This window comes from Piliocolobus tephrosceles, chromosome 8 (genome assembly GCF_002776525.5).
Source record: "Piliocolobus tephrosceles isolate RC106 chromosome 8, ASM277652v3, whole genome shotgun sequence".
Lineage (NCBI taxonomy): Eukaryota > Metazoa > Chordata > Mammalia > Primates > Cercopithecidae > Piliocolobus > Piliocolobus tephrosceles.
This window is the reverse complement of record NC_045441.1, coordinates 126707709-126727619: the sequence shown is the minus strand read 5'-3', so window position 1 is coordinate 126727619 and position 19911 is coordinate 126707709. Positions and strand designations below refer to the sequence as shown.

At 38.9% G+C, this 19911-nt stretch overlaps 1 protein-coding gene across 1 annotated transcript in view; it reads left to right on the top strand.

Annotated features, from left to right (window-relative positions):
• Positions 1 to 19911, top strand: part of DGKI (diacylglycerol kinase iota) — a 455866-nt gene that overhangs the window by 238908 nt on the left and 197047 nt on the right. The window contains 4 exon segments of the mRNA XM_026456362.1: positions 455 to 529; positions 994 to 1092; positions 10297 to 10379; positions 12594 to 12654. Of these exon segments, the coding sequence (XP_026312147.1) occupies positions 455 to 529; positions 994 to 1092; positions 10297 to 10379; positions 12594 to 12654 (318 nt within the window).

The following is a 19911-nucleotide window of genomic DNA, read 5'->3' as shown; positions in this document are numbered from 1 at the left end:
CAAAAAAAAAAGAAAAAGAAAAACATGAAAAATGGCCTCCTTTTTTACATTTCCACATAGGTGATCTCCATACCAGGAGATGAACTTGAACTTGGTTGGGCGGGAGACGAACCTGGTTGGGCGGGAGACTGGAGCCCCTCAGAGAATTTGGGATTCTTCCATTTTTACTGGGAGGGTTGGCAGGTATAACATGTGTTGTTATGTGAGTCCATGAGAGCCTCTGGGGTTCTTACTCCCTGCCTCTCCATGTGGTAGAGAGTCAGTCGCTTACTCTGAAGCACTCAACTGATTTCTGTCTGTGGCTTACCCATGAACAGTGGCTTGGAAGTGTGAAAGCATGAGAAGCATGCAGTGGAACAGCATGCGCTGCCGCCATTTTCTACTTGGTTCTGCATGGGAAAGCTCCTGGGCTGGTTGCCTCTGGGCTCAGGCATTTTTCTCTCTCTCCCTACAGAACTCACTGAAGGCTTCAAATCGGAAGAAGAAGAGAACAAGCTTTAAAAGAAAAGCCAGTAAAAGAGGGATGGAAGTAGGTGTTTCACAGTTTTATTCTGAGGAATTTTCACTTTCTTTCCATAACCTACTCTGCCCTATGAGATTAGATCTAAGTTGATTTTTCTGATCTATCTTCTACCACTGCTTTCTCCTCACTGCACTCTAACCACAAGAGAATTCTTTCTGTTCTTTTTAAAAAAACAAACACTCAAAACTAACCTCTGCACTTGCCTGGAAATGTTATCCCCAGGATGATGATGATGAAGATCAAAGCTAATATTTCTGGAATATTTGGAGTTTACAGAGTAAAATAAAAAGCCTGGCTTAATTCTCTGGAGCAAATGATAACTTGAGATACTTTCTTCCAAGTCTTACATGGAAGTTGTGTTAAGAGTCAGCCCTGGGAAACAAAATGTAGGGTTTTTCCACCTCCCTTGCCTTGGGGTTGCCTTTCAAGCCATGGATGTGTATCCTAACAGTGCTGATTGCTTCTTTCAGCAGGAAAACAAAGGTCGTCCTTTTGTGATAAAACCCATCTCTTCTCCTCTCATGAAACCCTTGCTTGTATTTGTGAATCCCAAGAGTGGAGGCAACCAGGTGAGTAATTTTTCATGATTTTTAACTGAGAAGTTTTGATAAGTTCTTGAAGACACAACTCTCATGGCCAATTAAAATAGTACCACTAGGATCCCAAGCTTTGGAAGACACCAGTTTCTCAGGAACAAGGTTATTGTTTCTCTGATAGCTTTACACTTTACAGGGCTGGGTAAAACCTAGATGTTCTATAATTTGTCTGTCTGCTTCCATATAAGACTATAACAGAGGCACTTACGAAACCTAACTACTGACTTTTTCCTTACAGATTTTCAAGAAAGGATATTCCAGAATTTCTCTTAGTTCATATGTTTCAGGATTCCTCAATTCTTGTAGTTAGGAGGTCCTTTATCAACTTCTTTTTATTTCTTTCTGTTGCAATTTAGATACAACTACTTTCGTCCCTATCCTCAGAGAAGAACAAAGGATGATTTGTGAGTCATGATAATCACTACCAAATACCACCAACATTATAGAAGTTATCAACTTCTTAAGGTTTCACTTGGTCCTAGCCCAAATCCAATAGTACAGATAGTTATCTCTTTTGAGAATAAAGAAATTGACTTAGAAATAAAGAAATGTGACTAAAGGCATGCCTAAAGTCACACTGCTCTTTAAAGGACAGAATTTGTTCTTGAATCCTGGTCTTTGTCTCTTCATCCAATTCTCCTCCCACTCTCTGAGGCTTCTTTATTAATATTCTTCTATGGGCTTTAATTTTCTGTTATTTTCGTCTGAGTTTGGATGAGAAAATATTTTCTTTATCCATGAAGTATATATTTTACATTTTGAGACAAGATTCCTTCAAGTTTTACAATAAACAACTGGAGATTTGAAACCCTTTAGTCATCCCATATAAGGAAGGTAAGTTGTATAATTAGAATTGACTTGACCTAATGGTCCAAGATGATGTTCTTATTACTAAAGACAATGGGCATTGTCTGGAATGTATTAATTACAATAAAACCTCTCTTATGGGAGCTTATGATTTAGATGAAATATTATTCATCCTTTCATCTCTTTCTTCAAAATTCTCAAAAACTTATGATAAAAATGTGTATTAACATTTTGGAGAACAAGGAAAAGAAGTTTGTGTAAGCAAAGAAACCATTTGCTTTCAAGACCTGCATTTTTGAGTTGCTGAGAGATCTTCGTGGAGTAATGATGGCAATTCTAAGACATCATTAGAGGAGGACCTAGACATGGGTTTCCTTGAAATGAGGTTTAATTTTCCCTGAACCATACCCACTCTCTTGGGCTAGTATCCCTATGTCCTATCAAAGGTTAGAGATGCAGTTGGGAACCATGAAACATGGAAATGTAATTGGTTCCATGATTTTGGCCACCTGAGCACCACATATTAATGAGTTTCAAATATATTTTGTCATGACAGTCCACATATAAGATGCATTTATTAAATCATTTTAAGCTCTCTTCCCTAGGGCACACAGAAGCTTGTACGTTATCTATTTCTTTAAGAAGCTGATGATCCAGTTAAGACGTAGCCTGTTCCTATTCCAGTCTATGTATAAATTATTAGTAATGGGGACTTTAGAGATTGTCTAATATTACTTCCTATTTCACTAAATATAAAAGAGAGGTCAAGGAAGCTTAAAATGAACTTTTCTAAAGACATCTTGTTTGTTAATGACACGAAAGGAACAAATGGAAAATAATTTAAGCAACATTAACTGCATGTGACTTCTAAATTGAGTGGCTCAGACTGCAGTGCTATGGTATTTCAGAGGTAAGCAGTGACTTGGGAGCGATAAGGAAATGGTGTCATGGACATGGCTGAAATCAAAGATGGACACTACTTAGTTATGCAGAGGAGAGAAGACTGGAAGGACTGTCCTTTTCCTGCTCTTTACTGTGGCAGATTCCTGTTTGGCAAATTCTTGTTCATCCTTCAAGGCTCAGTGGCACCTTTCTGAACCATTTCTGGAGATCAATCATCCTGTCCACTATGCCTCGATAGCTCTTGGTACACATTTGCATGATATGAACTGCAACATAACTGCTCTATGTGCATCTTCACTGTTGGGATACAGGTCCACCATTGAATCTGTGATTGCTAGAACACAGCACATAGTTAATTAATTGTATAATAGGAGTAGAAGAACAGATGTCATGATGCCGATTATTCATTTTGAGGACAATATGATGAGTGGTGCATGCATATTAGGTTTTTGGAAATGTGATTAGATAAAGATCAGAATGATCCTATGGAATCATGTCTCCAAGAAACAGGATACTTCATATTGAAGACTATGGATTTATGCAATGGAAACTAGTTTTTTTGCTGTTTAAAATGTTTTAGGTTAAAAAACCTTTTGGCTTTTGAACAGAGGAGTAATATGGTGGAATTTAATGTGCATGTGACTCGGTTAGGAATCGTGTTACAATGCAGATTCTGCTTCAGTAAGTCGGGGTGGGCCGTAAGATGCTGCATTCGTAACAAGCTCACAGGTGCTGATACTGCTGCTCAGAGAACCGTACTCTGGTTAGCAGGAGCTTACTGTGATCAATAGAAAAATAGATATTTTTTGTTAAATCCTGAGTTTTGCCTTTTCGTAATTTACTTATTCTATTCACCTGCTTTTGGCTATAAAGCATGCCTGTCTCTTTCCCTCTTTGAAACTTAGGCTTTAGACTTTTTTTTTTTTTTTTTCATTTTTAACTTGCTTAGTCTTCTGTTTTTTTAAGTAAATTACTGGGCAATATTGCCACCTACTGGCAAGAAAAATAGCTTTTTTTCTTTATATAATATTTTACTTGTGTAAGGAAAACATTTTGAAGGAATGTATTGGGATGAACATATGTAAGGACTGCTTCTATGTCTTTCTTTTAAGAAATTCCATATTTTAAAACTCTTTAATTTTTTTCTAAATTGATACTTTTTTTTGTACATACTTATGGAGTACATAGGCTATTTTGATACATTTATGGCATGTATAATGGGTATTTAGCACACCTATCACCTCAAACATTTGTCATTTCTTTGTGTTTGAAATATTTCAAATCTTCTAGTTATTTTGAAAGGTACGATATACTGTAGTTTAGTATAGTCTCCCCACTGTGCAAACACTAGAACCTATTTCTTCTATGTAATTGTATGTTTGTACTCACTATCCAACCTCTGGTCATTCCCCGCCCCCACCACACCCTTCCCAGCCTCTGGTAAGTATCATTCTACTCTCTACCTCTGTCAGATCCACGTTTTTAGCTCCTCTACATATGAGTGAGAGCACGCCAATTTTTATCTTTCTGTGCCAGGTTTATTTCGCTTAACATAATGAACTCCAGTTCTATCTTTGTTGCTGCAAATGACAGGATTTCATTCTTTTTTATGGTCAAATAGTATTTCATTACGTATATGTATCACATTTTCTTTATCCATTCTTCTGTTGATGAACACCTAGGTTGTTAAATCTCTTCTTTTAAACTTTGCAGTAGTTGTCTCTTTGTTTTTCCAACACTCTTAAGGTAGGGATGACACTGGTTGTTTTGCAAAGCTGTAGAGCTTGGTAACACTGCTGCTATTGTATTATTGGGATTTGAATTATTTGAGGAATCAGGGACCAAAATTTCAACTCTTTTTTTTTTTTTTTGATACGGAGTCTTGCTCTGTCACCCAGGCTGGAGTACAGTGGCACGAACTCAGCTCACTGCAACCTCCACCTCCCGGGTTCAAGCAATTCTCTTGCCTCAGCCTCCCAAGTAGCTGGGATTATAGGCATGTGCTACCACACCAGGCTAATTTCTGTATTTTTAGTAGAGACGGGGTTTCACTATGTTGGCCAGACTGGTCTGGAATGCCTGACCTCAGGTGATCCACCTGCCTCGGCCTCCCAAAGTGCTGGGATTACAGCACTGTGCCCAGCCAAGAATGTCAACTTTGAATACCTCCTTCTGTGGAAAGAGGTAGTAAGTGGAAGATAAAGTTTACTCCGATGCAGTCCCCTCCTCTGTGTGGAAACTTTCGAGTACTAGAGAAATAGGCCCCCTCCCTTACACTTCTGTTTGCCTTAATGTCAAAACTTAGATTTATCTTTGAGGTCCTTGGCTCATTAGCATATTTCTGAGGTTTATAGAATCCCGTGATATTTCTCAGTGTTTCCTGCTTTCACACTGTCTCTCCCTCACGTTCTCTCATGACTTTCTCTTCCAGTGACCTAGACTTTAACTTCAGGGTAAAGCAACGTTCTGACCTCTAGGATGATTCTAGCTGATCATCCCTCAGAGCCGAGGGATCCAGACCCTGGCTTTGCACGCTGTTCGATGTGGAATCCTAGGGTAGAGGTATGGCAGGAGTTGGATCCTTGGATTAAAGGCCCCAGGTCTTTATCAGTAGGGTGATCAGGGAAGAGGTATCCAGTCTGTGGACAGACTCATGCCAGCTGAGTTTACACCACCATCTGGGAATAGGCTTTCTCAGACTGGGGTCACCCCTCCTAAGTTGGGGGCCAGTCACATCAAGGTGGGGAGAAGAGGAAGACAGAAAGAGTAAATAACTTCAGATGAGAAATTTTAGTCCCAAAACTGTTTCTAAATAATTGGACAAACAACTTTAATGAAGTAGTTACTTTTCTGCAGTACTGGAAACTTTGCAACCGAGTGATAATTCAAGGATAATTATGTTTAGATAAAAGTTTAGCCTCCTAAGGTTTAGAGTAGGCAGGGAAGAGGGCAGAGGGCAGTCAATAGATGAGGACACTTGTCAAAATCTAACCTCAAGATCTTCTTGTCCAGCCAGCCTCAACAGATGGAATTAAAACAACCAAATAATGAATCTATGGAAAGTCCTATTTCTGAAATCATAATATTGGTGGGAGAACTGGGCAGCTAAGACCCAAACTAGCCCCTGTGATAGGTCTGGCTCCTTAGTCTGTAGCCAGAGTGATGCATAAAAAAAAGTCAGTTTGAAAAAAAAAAAAAAAAAAAAAAAGGTGGTCTGAATCTCTTAATTAAGACTTTTCAATGACTCCTTGTTTTCTATAAATCCCAAGCTCTGAAACTTCTTCATCTATTTGGGGTGGAAAGAAAGAGTTAACTCTACTCATTTTTCAAGACACATTTCAGATATTTTACTTACAATGCCTTCTAATCTCTCAACTTGGGCTAAGAGTGTTTCCTGTGGGCACTCATCCTCAGCAGACATCTGTATCAGAGAAGTTCTCATCTTTAGTGAATTAATTTATTTTGTATTGCTCTCCTTCCAGTAGATTCTGAGATCCCGATGGTACACATGGACAGAGTAGGGACCCAATACGTATTATTTAATAAATGAGGCATTCTGTTTGGATTGTTTGAAGCAGTTTGAAATAATTATTTCTTAAGCCCTTCCTCTCATTAATGTATTTTTCTCAGGCCTTTCTTATTGTCTGGGCAGTTGTTCTTTCTGTAATGTAGACAATGCCTGCATGATATAAACCAAGACTTAGTAACATAGCAGAGTTTCAGCCTACACTAGAGTTATGGTGCTGTGATGAAGATTGATGTGCTGTTTGAACGGATCAATTCTTGATTGCTTCTCCACACCCCCAACAACTGTCATTATGTTTTCCTTTATAAATAATGCACAGAACTTCCTTCTGAGATCAAGATCATCTCTGTCTTGTTCATCTGTGTATTTCTCTGTATTCTCTTACCTAAAACTGTGCCTGTCACATAGTAGGTGAATGAATGACTCTTGTTAAATCCAGCCACTTTTTGGGAATTTGTATTCTCCTGTTGCACTCCCTCGCCAGTACCTGCTGCTTGGAAAAATAATGTTCTTTTCACTCCTTAGGAATACCCATTCTTATAATATCTAAAAAAGTTCTGTGGTCAGTGAGGTATATCTACAACAGTATGAATGGATTGGGATTGGCATATAAGCTGTTTTTTTTTTTTTTTTCATTTAGAGAAAATTAGACTCTTGCACAAAAGTTGCAGTTTTTGTGTTTGGCATTCATGTGATAACTATGAGAGTGTTGGAGACTTGTTAGTGAGTGACAGGTGTCTAAATGAGCAGATTTAATCCTACTATTGAGGAAGAAACCAATTACTCTTCTGGTGAATTAATATTTGTCTAACCATTCAGTTACATTTAATAAATTACTTCTATTAAAGCTTTAAAGTGACTTAACCTAGAGGTAACAGCAGAGTTAATAGAATTCGTTTAAATGTGTGAGTTAGATCTTTGTTTCTCTACCCACTAGGTGGAGCATTTTTTCAATGCTTTCTTTTAGACATTTTTGGTCATAAATACCATATTTTGGAAAGAAGATTACTTTTTAAAAGATGTAGTCATATCATGCCTGAATGTCAACTTCAACAGGGTAGCCATGTCTGGCTATGCAAATTATCTCTACACGATTGCAAGGATGTTATTTCAATAGATTGCAATAGAAATGGCACCTCTGCGGCCACTCAGACCTTTTAGAGAAATTCAAGTTAAGGAAAACAATCTCTCAATGCCTTTTATTTTTATTTTTGGGAAGATGTTAATTACCTAGTAATGTTTGCATGATAGGCTGAAACTGAGATGTGCACCCTCCTATGGCAAAGGTGGAAAGGAGTAATTAACATCACCAATTCAAACTACTCTAGGAATCTAAAACTGAACACAAAATTTTCTTTTCTTTTCTTTTTTTTTTTTTTTTTGAGACGGAGTCTCTCTCTGTCGCCCAGGCTGAAGTGAAGTGGCGTGATCTCGGCTCACTGCAAGCTCTGCCTCCTGGTCTTGCCATTCTCCTGCCTCAGCCTCCCGAGTAGCTGGGACTACAGGTGCCCACTACCACGCCCAGCTAATTTTTTTGTATTTTTAGTAGAGACGGGGTTTCACCGTGTTAGGCAGGATGGTCTCAATCTCCTGACCTCGTGATCCGCCCGCCTTGGCCTCCCACAGTGCTGGGATTACAGGTGTGAGCCACTGCACCCGGCCTGAACAAAGAATTTTCTAGCAAGTCAGTTGGAAATGTTTTATAAATTAGTTGGTCATTAAAATAACTCCTGTGTTACCTATTAAACATAAAAGATTATTCAAGATAATCCCAAACATACTTCATAGCAAGGCTCAGCATGAGAAGAGGGAAAATGATCCAGTATTTAGTGTGTATATAGATCTAAATCTGCTTGAATTTGATAGGAAGCAAAATATGTCATTTGGTGAAACTGAAGGATTCGTTGTAATTATTAGATAGAGTGTGATTCCTAAAATTATAGCAAGCACATGATAAGGCAGAACTTTCAAATTACAGGTTTGGCTGGTACATGCAACAAAGACCTGCATTGGCCTATGTAACAACAGGAGAAACAATGTGATAATTATAAGCTACAGTTTACAGCTCACATTCCCAAGTGTAATTTAATGAATAGATTAACAGGCTGCAAAAAAGAAAAGGATTAACATTAACCAAGGTCTGTTTTGTGCCACATACTCTGCTAGATACGTGACTGTTACTGATTGATTTAATTCTCATATTCACCCTGGAAAGTGGACATCCTTTCTATTTTATATACTGCATTTTTGCAGGATTATAAATGCTCATGATTACTCAGAACACTGAAGTTAGTTTGACCTGAAATCTTGTACTATGTCTACTATACTAGGATGACTCTTAAATGCAGTTTATTAGTTAAACAAACCTAGGAATATTTTAAGAAAGAGCAATTATGATATCTACTAAAACAACAATATTATGAGCAATACACTCGGCTCAACTGCTCAAATATTATTTGCTATGGGTGATAAAATGGGGCATCCTGCTCATTTTTAAAGCTCTTTTGGTATTGCTTGATAAAAAGATTCTTCTTGAATTTCTTGTTTGCTCAATGCACTTTAAAAATGATCTCTAAAGTGACCTTATGTCTGCTATAATGATGATCTCTATAAATGTCACAGTTACTTAAAACGCCCCAAAAATGTTCATGTGAGAGAGAAGTGTTTGGCTTAAACAAACCGGTATAGCCATGGAGATTGAAAATGTCAAAGTAAGCTGTGATCTTACTAAGGAAGTTATATATATATAAAATAACTGGGAGCCTGGGATACTTTTGCTTCAGTTAGAAAACAGTATTTCTATAAAATTATATTGGCTGGGCGCGGTGGCTCAAGCCTGTAATCCCAGCACTTTGGGAGGCCGAGACGGGTGGATCACGAGGTCAGGAGATTGAGACCATCCTGGCTAACACGGTGAAACCTCATGTCTCCTAAAAATAAAAAAATAAAATTAAAAAAAAGGCCAGGTGTGGTGGCGGGTGGCTGTAGTCCCAGTTACTCGGGAGGCTGAGGCAGGAGAATGGTGTGAACACGGGAGGTGAAGCTTGCAGTGAGCCGAGATCACGCCACTGCACTCCAGCCTGGGCGACAGAGCAAGACTCCGTCTCAAAAAAAATAAAATAAAAGAAATACATAAATACAATTATATTCATACTTAGCTAATGCTGCCCATATTTTATATTATACAGACAATAATTTGCACAATAAAGTGAAAATTAATGTCAAATTACATAGGTTCACTAATAACTTTTCTGTATGGATTGTCATACATTAATGATAGTAAAATAAATATTATTCATTAAGGGCTTACTGCATTTTAAACACTGTAATGTACTTCTCAAAAATTATGGCTTTTAATCCTTGCAACAAGTCTGCAAACTGGGTATTCTTGTCTCTGTGTTAAAGAAAAGGTGGGTTGAGCTAAATGAAGTTAAGAAACTCGCCCAGAGTTACGTAGGTTAGATAAACATCTATCCTGACATTCAACCTACGTATATCCATGACCAAAGCTGGTGATTTTAACTACACTTCTGTACTGCTTATAATTAGATATTATTTTATTTACTTATTCATCATTCATTCACTCACTCATTTTTATTTTTTGAGACAGGGTTTCACTCCTATCACTCAGGCTGGAGTGCAATGGTGCGATCTCGGCTCACAGCACACTCCACCTCCTCAGCTGGGACTAAAGGCATGCGTCACCACACCTGGCTTATTTTTGTATTTTTTGTAGAGACAGGATTTTTGTCATGTTTCCCAGGCTGGTCTCCAACTCCCGGGCTCAAGCGATCCACCTGCCTCAGTCTTCCAAGGTGCTGGGATTACAGGGATGAGCCACCATTCCCCGTGTATTATTTTAAATAAAAGGATTGATATTTTAAATGAGCAGTGGGAAATTTCTTCCTATTATTGCCTTTTTGTGTATTTATTTTTTACAGGGAACCAAAGTCCTGCAGATGTTCATGTGGTACCTGAATCCACGGCAAGTCTTTGATCTTTCTCAGGAAGGGCCAAAAGATGCGTAAGTCTGGAAATATTCTCCATGGTCCATACGTATTTTAGGCAAGTGAGCACTTTCTGCTTCATTATCTGATTACCTTGTGAGGTATTTCCTGACCGTCTGTCATCTACTTTCTCACCTGTATCTCCTTCCTTTAAAACTTCATCTAAAGTTCTCTCCTACTCTTTCTTGGCTTAGTTCCCTTCAAAACATATCTTCTCAGCTATTAACTCAGGATACGTCTAGTGTGTTTGTTACTTACATGTGTGTAACTGTAGACTGTTCTCCACAAATCTGAATTGAGAAAGGACCCATTGTTTTTCTATTTCTTCATGTACAACTTTGGAGATGCACATTAGTGGGAGTGTAAATGTATGTCTGTGGAGGGTGGAGCCATATTTGTTTACGAACATTTGAACTGAAAAGAGTGTGTGTGTACGAGAGACAGAATCAATTGATTATACCTGAGGACTCTGCACAAGTGTGGGGAAGACTTATTAATTCCTGCTCAATCCCCTTTCTGAGCGTCTCAGAAATCTCATTCCCTGCTTTTGTTAGAAGTGTTTAAAACAAACTCTAGATTGTAGGTGACCCATATCCTGTTTCTCCCCTTTGGTGGAGAGGCACACAGTGGAAAAGACCAAGGACACTTCTGCTGTTCTCTGTCTTCCTGTTTTAAATTCATGTACTAGGATAGTTCAGATGTTATCCGATAAATGTTAGAACACAAGGATACCATTTATTTTTTAATAAGTAACAATGTCAGAGGAATAGGTGATTTCTAGATAAATAGTATTATTGTATAAAATGGATAAATTACTTACTTTAAGCATGTAGGAGATTAGGAAATATTAAAATTAATTTGTTATTTTCTTAATGTATAAATTTCTTTGCCAGTTTAGTTTGCTGCAAGATTCTTCTCTCTCTGTCCCTATAATACACACACACACACACACACCATATATTTATTTTCTATACTTTATTGTGCTAAGGCAAATCTGCTATCCTGGGATGTGCCATTTTAGGAGCTTATTTTCTTAAGATTTTATCACTTTAGTTAGACCCTAGAGAGACACTTCAGAGGTCACCATAAAGAACATGGTAGGGGCCGGGCACGGTGGCTCAAGCCTGTAATCCCAGCACTTTGGGAGGCCGAGGCGGGTGGATCACGAGGTCAGGAGATGGAGACCATCCTGGCTAACATGGTGAAACCCCGTCTCTACTAAAAAATACAAAAAACTAGCCGGGCGAGGTGGCGGGCGCCTGTAGTCCCAGCTACTCAGGAGGCTGAGGCAGGAGAATGGCGTAAACCCAGGAGGCGGAGCTTGCAGTGAGCTGAGATCCGGCCACTGCACTCCAGCCTGGGCGACAGAGCGAGACTCCATCTCAAAAAAAAAAAAAAAAAAAAAAAAAAAAAAAAACAAAAAAAAGAACATGGTAGGACAGGAAATATTTTCAGAAGAAACCCGTATTTTGTGATTTAAATAGGTGATATTTTCTCAATTACAACCTCTCGCAGCTTCACCTAAGCAAAAGATTTAGCAGGAGCAGTGTCACTGCATTTTCCTGAGAACCAAGAGGAAAGACAAAATGATCTTATTTCAAGCAGGGAAGTTTGAGATAAAGAAAAATCAGTCAATCTTCCCACTTCGGGTTGGAGGTAAAAGTGGTGTGTAAGTGACTCAGCTGAGAGACAGGCTAGATGGAATCGTAGATGTGATAGTAATGATAATGGGGAAGCCTCCCCATCTCACTGAAAAAAGATTTCTTAGGATTAAGAGTAGAAAGTGTAAGTTAGAAAAAGTAAATACATCCAGGGAAAGCTAATAAATTTAAAGAGGGGATATATAAGGACTACTGATTATCAATTAATGAGGATTTTCTTGGGGAAAGGAGAAGAGGAAATGATGGGAAAAGAGAAAGAAGTCAAAACTAATGAGAAAAATAATGTTGACATGTAATAGAAGTTATGGGAAATAAAACTAGGACATCCTAAAATCCCTTAAATTCTAACATTGAATTATTCATTCAAAAATAATGTCTGATGCCTACACCTGTTCCACTTGCGGGAGTCATTCCTCCTGTGGTTACTTGGGACCTATGATAGCATTGTCATCCTCACGATCATACATTTCTCCAGTGGACACCGCCCCTACCCATGTTGTCCTCTGCTTTCTCTCTGCTCTAGCCAGTGAAATGTTCTTTTGTTTACTTTTTCTTCTATTTCCTCTACAGGCTTGAATTGTATAGGAAAGTACCAAATCTGCGAATTCTGGCCTGTGGTGGGGATGGAACGGTAGGTCCCTGAAAGAGAATCCAGTTCTCTGCCAATTCTGTCTTTCTTATTGTTTTCTTGTGCCACTTCTTTTATTCATTGCCCAGTCTTTCCGATCCCCTAACACACATAGATCTCTCATGTGAATCATAGCCCCTAAGAGTAACAAAGGACTTTGTTGTTGTCCTTATGAATACATACTTGATCGTTCTAATGTGTGCTTCACTCCCTCAACTGTGCTGTATTCTTTCCTGTGCCATGAAGTAGGGATGTGGTCAAATCATTAAAATGAAGCTTATAGATAAATTCCTTTTAAAATATAAGCTGACCTGTTCCCTTTTTTTTCCCCGAGACAGAGTCTCACTCTGTCGCCCAAGCTGGAGTGCAGTAGTGTGATCTCGGCTCACTGCAAGCTCCACCTCCTGGGTTCACGCCATTCTTATGCCTCAGCCTCCCGAGTAGTTGGGACTGCAGGTGCCTGCCACCACGCCTGGCTAATTGTTTAGTAGAGCATGGGTTTCACCGTGTTAGCCAGGATGGTCTCGATGTCCTGACCTCGTGATTTGCCCGCCTTGGCCTCGCAAAGTGCTGGGATTACAGGCGTGACCATTTACTCTTAATAATTTGGTCACAGTAGGGAGAAATACGTGGACACAATTGAATTATTACATTTTTTTACTAGTGGGACTAAAACTCAGAATATTGACTGTTGTTTTGCCTTAAAGATTATTCATTGGTCCTGTTTATATTCTTTTTTGTTGATATATTTTACATGTGTATGGACTATGTGTGATATTTTGTTGTATGCATAACATGTGATATTTTGTTATATGACATTATATGTATAATGTCAAGGTTTGGAGGTATCCATTACCTAGATTATCATTTCTATGTGTTGGGAACATTTCAAGTTCTCTTTTCTAGCTACCTTGAAATATATAATACATTGTTGCTGATTGTACTCACGCTACTCTGCCATTGAACATTAGAACTTATTCCTTCTATCTGACTATATGTTTGTATTCATTTATGAAAAAAATGTGGAATTGGGCTGAAGGTTAATATCATGGATATATTTTCTCCTGTTTATTATGCATCGTCTGTTTTCTTCATTTGGCCTCTACTTATAGTGATATATTTAACAAAGTAAAGAATTGAGAATCATGACATTTAGATTGTGTTGTCTGGTTCTTTTTCTTCTGGATTTGGAATCTGATCTCATAGGATCTACGACTGTATTATGAACTATCTTTAGCTTTTCTGTAATTTCCCTAATTAGAATGTTTTATTTTCAAAGGTAGCAACAAAATCTTCAAATACTATCTCTCTTAGCACATAAGCACTTAATGTAGGGTTGGATACACATTGTATACCAATAAATGCAAAAACAATGAAATAGAACTGTGATTTTTATTGGTCTTTCAGATACTCTGTGGAGAGTAAAAACAATGTTCAGTTGGGACAAATAGTCTTTATCTTTCTTCAAGGTTTATATTACACAATATTAGTTTATAAAATTCATTATAATGTCTTACAGCAAAGAAGCCAAACCTATTTAACTTTTTAAAATCCAACGGTTTTCAAAATTATTTGGCCATGGAATTTTTTTCCCACACAATACCAATTTTCAATTGACTTTATTGTTCTAGGGAGATATATTTAAGGGATGTGCTAGGGCAAAATTTCCCAACTTTCTTTAGTGAGAATTACATCCAAATGAACCCTCTGAGGATGGATATACTGTGTTCTTTCCAACTCAGGCATCCCCCAGCTTAGTTGTCTTTAATGAAAGGGTAAACTCATTGTGATTCTTTACCATACCCATAGTTATCTTCCTTATTTTAGCATCCACTTGCCTTCTCATATGACTTCAGATGTCACTCACATCTTTTCTCCTTTTCTAAACCTCAGTGACAAAAATAGGTAAGTTGAGGATGTCATCCTTCCTCTTTCTTAACTCAAATTCACATAAGCTATGCATAACATCCCCAGATCTTGGACTTCTTTGTTGCCTTGGATGCTCCACCTCCCAGGCCTCCCCTTCTCCATGGAACCTCCCATTCTACCTCTCCCTCCCTCATTCTGTCTCCTTTCCTCTTCCTTTTCTTTTTTTATTCTTTTCTTTTCTTTCTTTCTTTTTTTTTTTTTTTTTTTTTTGAGACGGAGTCTGGCTCTGTCACCCAGGCTGGAGTGCAGTGGCACGATCTCAGCTCACTGCAACCTCTGCCTAACAGGTTCAAGCAATTCTCTTGCCTCAGCCTCCCGAGTAGCTGGGACGGTAGGCATGTGCTACCACACTGGGCTAATTTTTGTATTTTTAGTAGAGACGAGGTTTCACCATATTAGCCAGGATGGTCTTGATCTCCTGACCTTGTGATCCATCCGCCTTGGCCTCCCAGAGTGCTGAGATTACAGGTGTGAGCCATGTGCCTGCCTGTCTTCCTTCTTTACTCAGCAGATATGTGGAGGAAACACTGTGCTAGGTCATGTAGTATTGAGATATTCTCTGCAATTAGATGAATATTTGAAAGTATGGGATTCCAGTGAATAAAGGATAAAGAGGAAAGACAGCCAATTCCACACACTTGTGAAACCTGTAATTATGGGGTCTGAGCCAAAGTCCAAAAGGAAAATAAATGAAAAAATAGAAGAATAGGACAACCACCAGTCTGTTCTGGCAAGTAAACAAACCAGAAAAGGAGTTTCAAGAAAGAGGCAGTAGTTAACACTTTTAAGGAGAGACTGAAAAGTTACCATTGCATATGAAGTTTCAAGAAAGCAGTTTCAATGAGTATTTGGGGCAAAACCCAGAATAATGAGTAAGTGAATGTTGGTACCATCTTAATCCCTAATGGCCAGATCCCATTACAGTTTCGAATGTCTGTGATCTCTCTGATGCCATTGTCAGCCTCCTGACATGTAGACTACCTACCTCTACTTTTCATATCCAGTCTTTTCAAGCAACTCTTCATTAATGATACCATAATTTATGAGTATTCCATAAGGGTAACTAATTTTTTTAATGTGGTAGGTACTTTTTCCTCTTAGGGACATTATCTATATTTTAACTTCTGTTTTTACCTCGTGTGATGTAATTCACAAATGTACTAGTCATTTACACTTGGGTGCCCCATGGCCACTTGCATTCAGCATGCCTAAAATAAAAGTGGTACGTTTACCCTAGAGTTAGTGCATTTAAACTAATTATTTTTGTCAGTGGTAACATCTGTAGTTAAAATACTCAGAATCCAGACTTTGCTCATCTTGTACCTTCTGTAAACCCAAGTTTAGTTTACCTTGTTAGAATAAGATGTTTTGTGAAAAACTTGGGGTATATGAAATGTTTATCATGGTATGTGATTGATATTTTTTTGTTTTGTGAGTTTAGAAAATGAAACTTTTAATTGTGATTGAAGGCAGAGTTTATATAGAGGAAACGGCCTGAGGAATTCATGACGAAAACTGCTGGCTTTAGGCAAGCGGAGTATAATTCTGAATTCAGGTATATATTTGACATAAGGTATTTAGCCTTTAGTCAGTGAGCACATCTATCACTGTAGAAGCTGGCAGAATGCTGCCAGTAAAGTGACAAAGCTCAGGGAGAAATCAGAAATATTTTTGACTGACTAGGATGAGGCTGTATTACCCCATAATCAAATTAGTTTAAATAAAGAGTATTATTTAAGATATAGAAAGTATTATTTAAGGTATAGAAAGTTTTCACTACTTTGGAAAAAAGTTCTTAGGCTTCAATATTAGCTACTTTAATTGTATGTTATTTAAAAACTACATGAAAGGCCAGGTGTGGTGATTCACGCCTATAATCCCAGCACTTTGGGAGGCTGAGGTGAGCACATCACTTGAGGTCAGGAGTTTGAGACCAGCTTGGCCAACCTGGTGAAACACCATCTCTATTAAAAATACTAAAATTAGTTGGGCATGGTGGTGCATGCCTGTAATCCCAGCTGCTTGGGAGGTTGAGGTGGGAGAATCACTTGAACCCAGGAGGTGGAGGTTGCAGTGAGCCAAGATTGCACTACTGCACTCCAGCCTGGGTGACACAATAAGATTCTGTCTCAAAAACAAACAAACAAAACAAAACAAACAAACAAGAAAACCCGAGGAAGCAGAGGGGTACGTTCCCCAATAATGCACTTGGAAGTAACCTTTGGCAGGTTCCTTAACCTCTTTTGAGACTTTCTTAATCTACAAAGAAATGCATTGAGATCTCTAAGGTTCTTATAGCTGTAACATTATAGTAATATAGACTATTGTTCAAGATAACTTTAATGCAAGCCACATTTGTACAATTTTGAATTTTCTAGAAGGTACTTTTAAAAAAGTAAAAAGCAAGTGAAATTAATTTATAATATATTTTATTTATCTAAAATAGTATCATTTCAATATGTGTTAATTTATAAACATTAAGATATTTTATGTTCTATTTGTACAGTCTTCAAAATCTAGCCTACATTTTATACTCGCAGCAGCACATCCAATTTGGATGAGCTATATTTGAGTGCTGGATCACCACATGTGGCCAATGGCTGCTGCGTTGGGCAGTGCAGGTGTAGTCTCTTTGTTACTGGCTTGCACAATTCAGAGGATGTCTCATAGTTACAGCTGTCAGATGGTCTGATTCCATTTTCAGATCTCTTGGCTGCAATAAAATTCAGCTAACTCAAGAATGATCTCAAACCTTCATGTTTGTAAATGAGAAATAACCTGTCCTTGGTCATGTGATAAATTTGTATTTTCTCACTTCCTTGGCCACGTTGACACCTATTCAACTCCCAGTGGCTGTCACCCTGCTGAAATATTAACAAGCACATGAACTGATCTCCTGAGGCTCAGGTACCCTCATTATGGCTCCTTAAGGTGTGACCTATGGTCCCTATCTATCTGGCTCCTGACTTTGGTGAACTTGGCTGGATCTGCAAGTCCACCTTTAAACATTTTAATTATTTCCAAAAGGCCTGACGTTAAATTGACTCCAGCCATCCACTTCATGCTTACTTCTTGTTCTATTGGCTTCTCTAGACGAAAAGACATCCAAAATGGTAGGCATCCCCATGCCCTGACTCACCACAGCTAATGCAAAGAAAGAAGTATTATTTTCCTTTAATCGATATGGACAATCTCTCATCCTAAGCCCCTTTCCTCATTCATCCTCAGCCTAGTCATATTTCATAGTCTCTCATGAGTAAGCACACAGTGTACCCTCAGTGTGGATTCTATATTATTTCAAGAAAAGGTCATATTCTGACTTTTATCTTGATTTCTTTTGGGCTAATTTTAAGCACATTTCTTTTAACACATGTTGGCTTTATTAAGTGCAAACATACATTAAAGTATCAAAAGGAGGAATCATCATGCACATATTCAAAAGGGTCCCCCAGTCATCCAATACTGTGTGGTCATTTTCTTTCAGAGTTCAGCAAAACTCTTCTTTTCCTTATGATTTCCCAAAGTGAGTGTCCTTCACTTTTTGGCCTGCATGTACTACAAGGCAGTGCAATGTGCATCTGTTTTGTTGGAAGAAAATATCAGTTCGCTGTCATCTCCACCCTTCAGCCACCCCTCATGTTATTACACTGCAGAATGAAAATTCAGTGACAACGAATGCTAAAAACGGCCAGATGGTGGCAGCATTGACCAGCGGCTGCTGTGCTTGGCTGCTCAGGGACAAAGCGGAGGACCTGGTGTTCTCAATCTGTCAGCCCTGCTTTTCCCAGGAAGGAAGGAAAGAGCTTTGCAAGCTGGGACATCATTAGACCCAATCGGGATAACTTTCTTCAGTTCTGGTGGAAAATATACCAAGTGCAATAATTTAATTGAAAGGGTGCTAGGTGAGCTGGTGGAGATGATTTGGGAAAACACGAAAGCCGTGGCTGAGTTCCTGCCCAGGAACCTTTCAATGTGCAGTATGGACTTCAGGTGGAAACAGGTTCTGGATTACTGTAAAGACAGAGCTTCCAGTAACAGCTCTAAGATCTTTTGTAAAGTTTTTCTCTAAGGACAAAGACACAGATTGTTTCCCAAGATTTTTTTTATGTCTCCTGCTATTGTAAGTGTGTATTTGTTTCCATTTTGTTTTTTGTAGCCCCTTTTTACTCAGGGCAGCTCTGCTTTTACTGTTCTTTATAGTCTGCAAAAGAAAGGCTTCCTGATTTGATGGCAGCCAAAGGTGGGGCTGATTTGCAAACTCAGGGCTCAACTTTAAGTGGAGAAATGGGAAGAGGACATTTTGCTTCTAGGAAACCGGGCCTTTGTTGATGAAGTGAGAAAAGAGGAAGAAAAATCTAGCTGAGTCACAGTAGCTAATGTTAGTTTAGCATTTCCTGTTTGTCAGGCACTAGCTAAGCAGTGTCTACACATGAGTTGATGAAACAACTCTAAAAGACAGGCATTATTATTACTTTTGCTATACAGATGTGAGAGGAGCTTGGAGAGATTAAATGACTTGCCTAAACTCACCAGCCAGTTTGTGGTGGGGCTGAGCTCCCTGCCGCTCAGTGCCCCACACTTCTGCGCTCTGCTGTCTTCCGGGGACACCGGCTGTTGGGGAGTGCTGATAGAGCTGCTGGCTGAGAAAAACTATTCGGGAGCTGTGGAGGGGCGATATAGACCCACCTCAGCCAGAGAACTATTAGCCTAATGTCAGTAGTCTGTGGAAGAATTTCAAGACAAAATAAAATCTGTGCTGTGAAAGGCAGGAGGCCTTTGATGACTCCAAGGGTGATGGAATGATGAAATGCAAGATTTTCTGCTTATATTCAGGAGACAATGACATATTTGATCATTTGGCTACAGAAAAAAGGAGACAGAATCTATCTGGTTCATAAAGCAAATCGATTGATGAGAGGCAAAGCACCTTTACATTCACACCCTGTGTACTTGTCCTTTTCTGCATAGACCAAGGGTAAAAGGAGAAGAGATGGTGAGAAATCCAGGCACCCTGTCGACTCTGCCTTTGTGAGGAATCATAGTTCAGTATCAGGAGAACTCCTGACAACCTTCTCTGAGACAACAAACAGGAACACAGCGTAGAAGATTTGAATGAGGGCTGTTAGAAGACAGCATCAGCTGGGCGCCGTGGCTCATGCCTGTAATCCCAGCACTTTGGTGGGTGGATCACTTTGAGCTCAGGAGTTTGAGACCAGCCTGGGCAACATGGCAACGTCTCTACAAAAAAAATGCAAAAATTAGCCAGGTGTGGTGACTTGCACCTGTAGTCCTAGCTGCTAGGGAGTCTGAGGCTGGAGAATGACTTGAGCC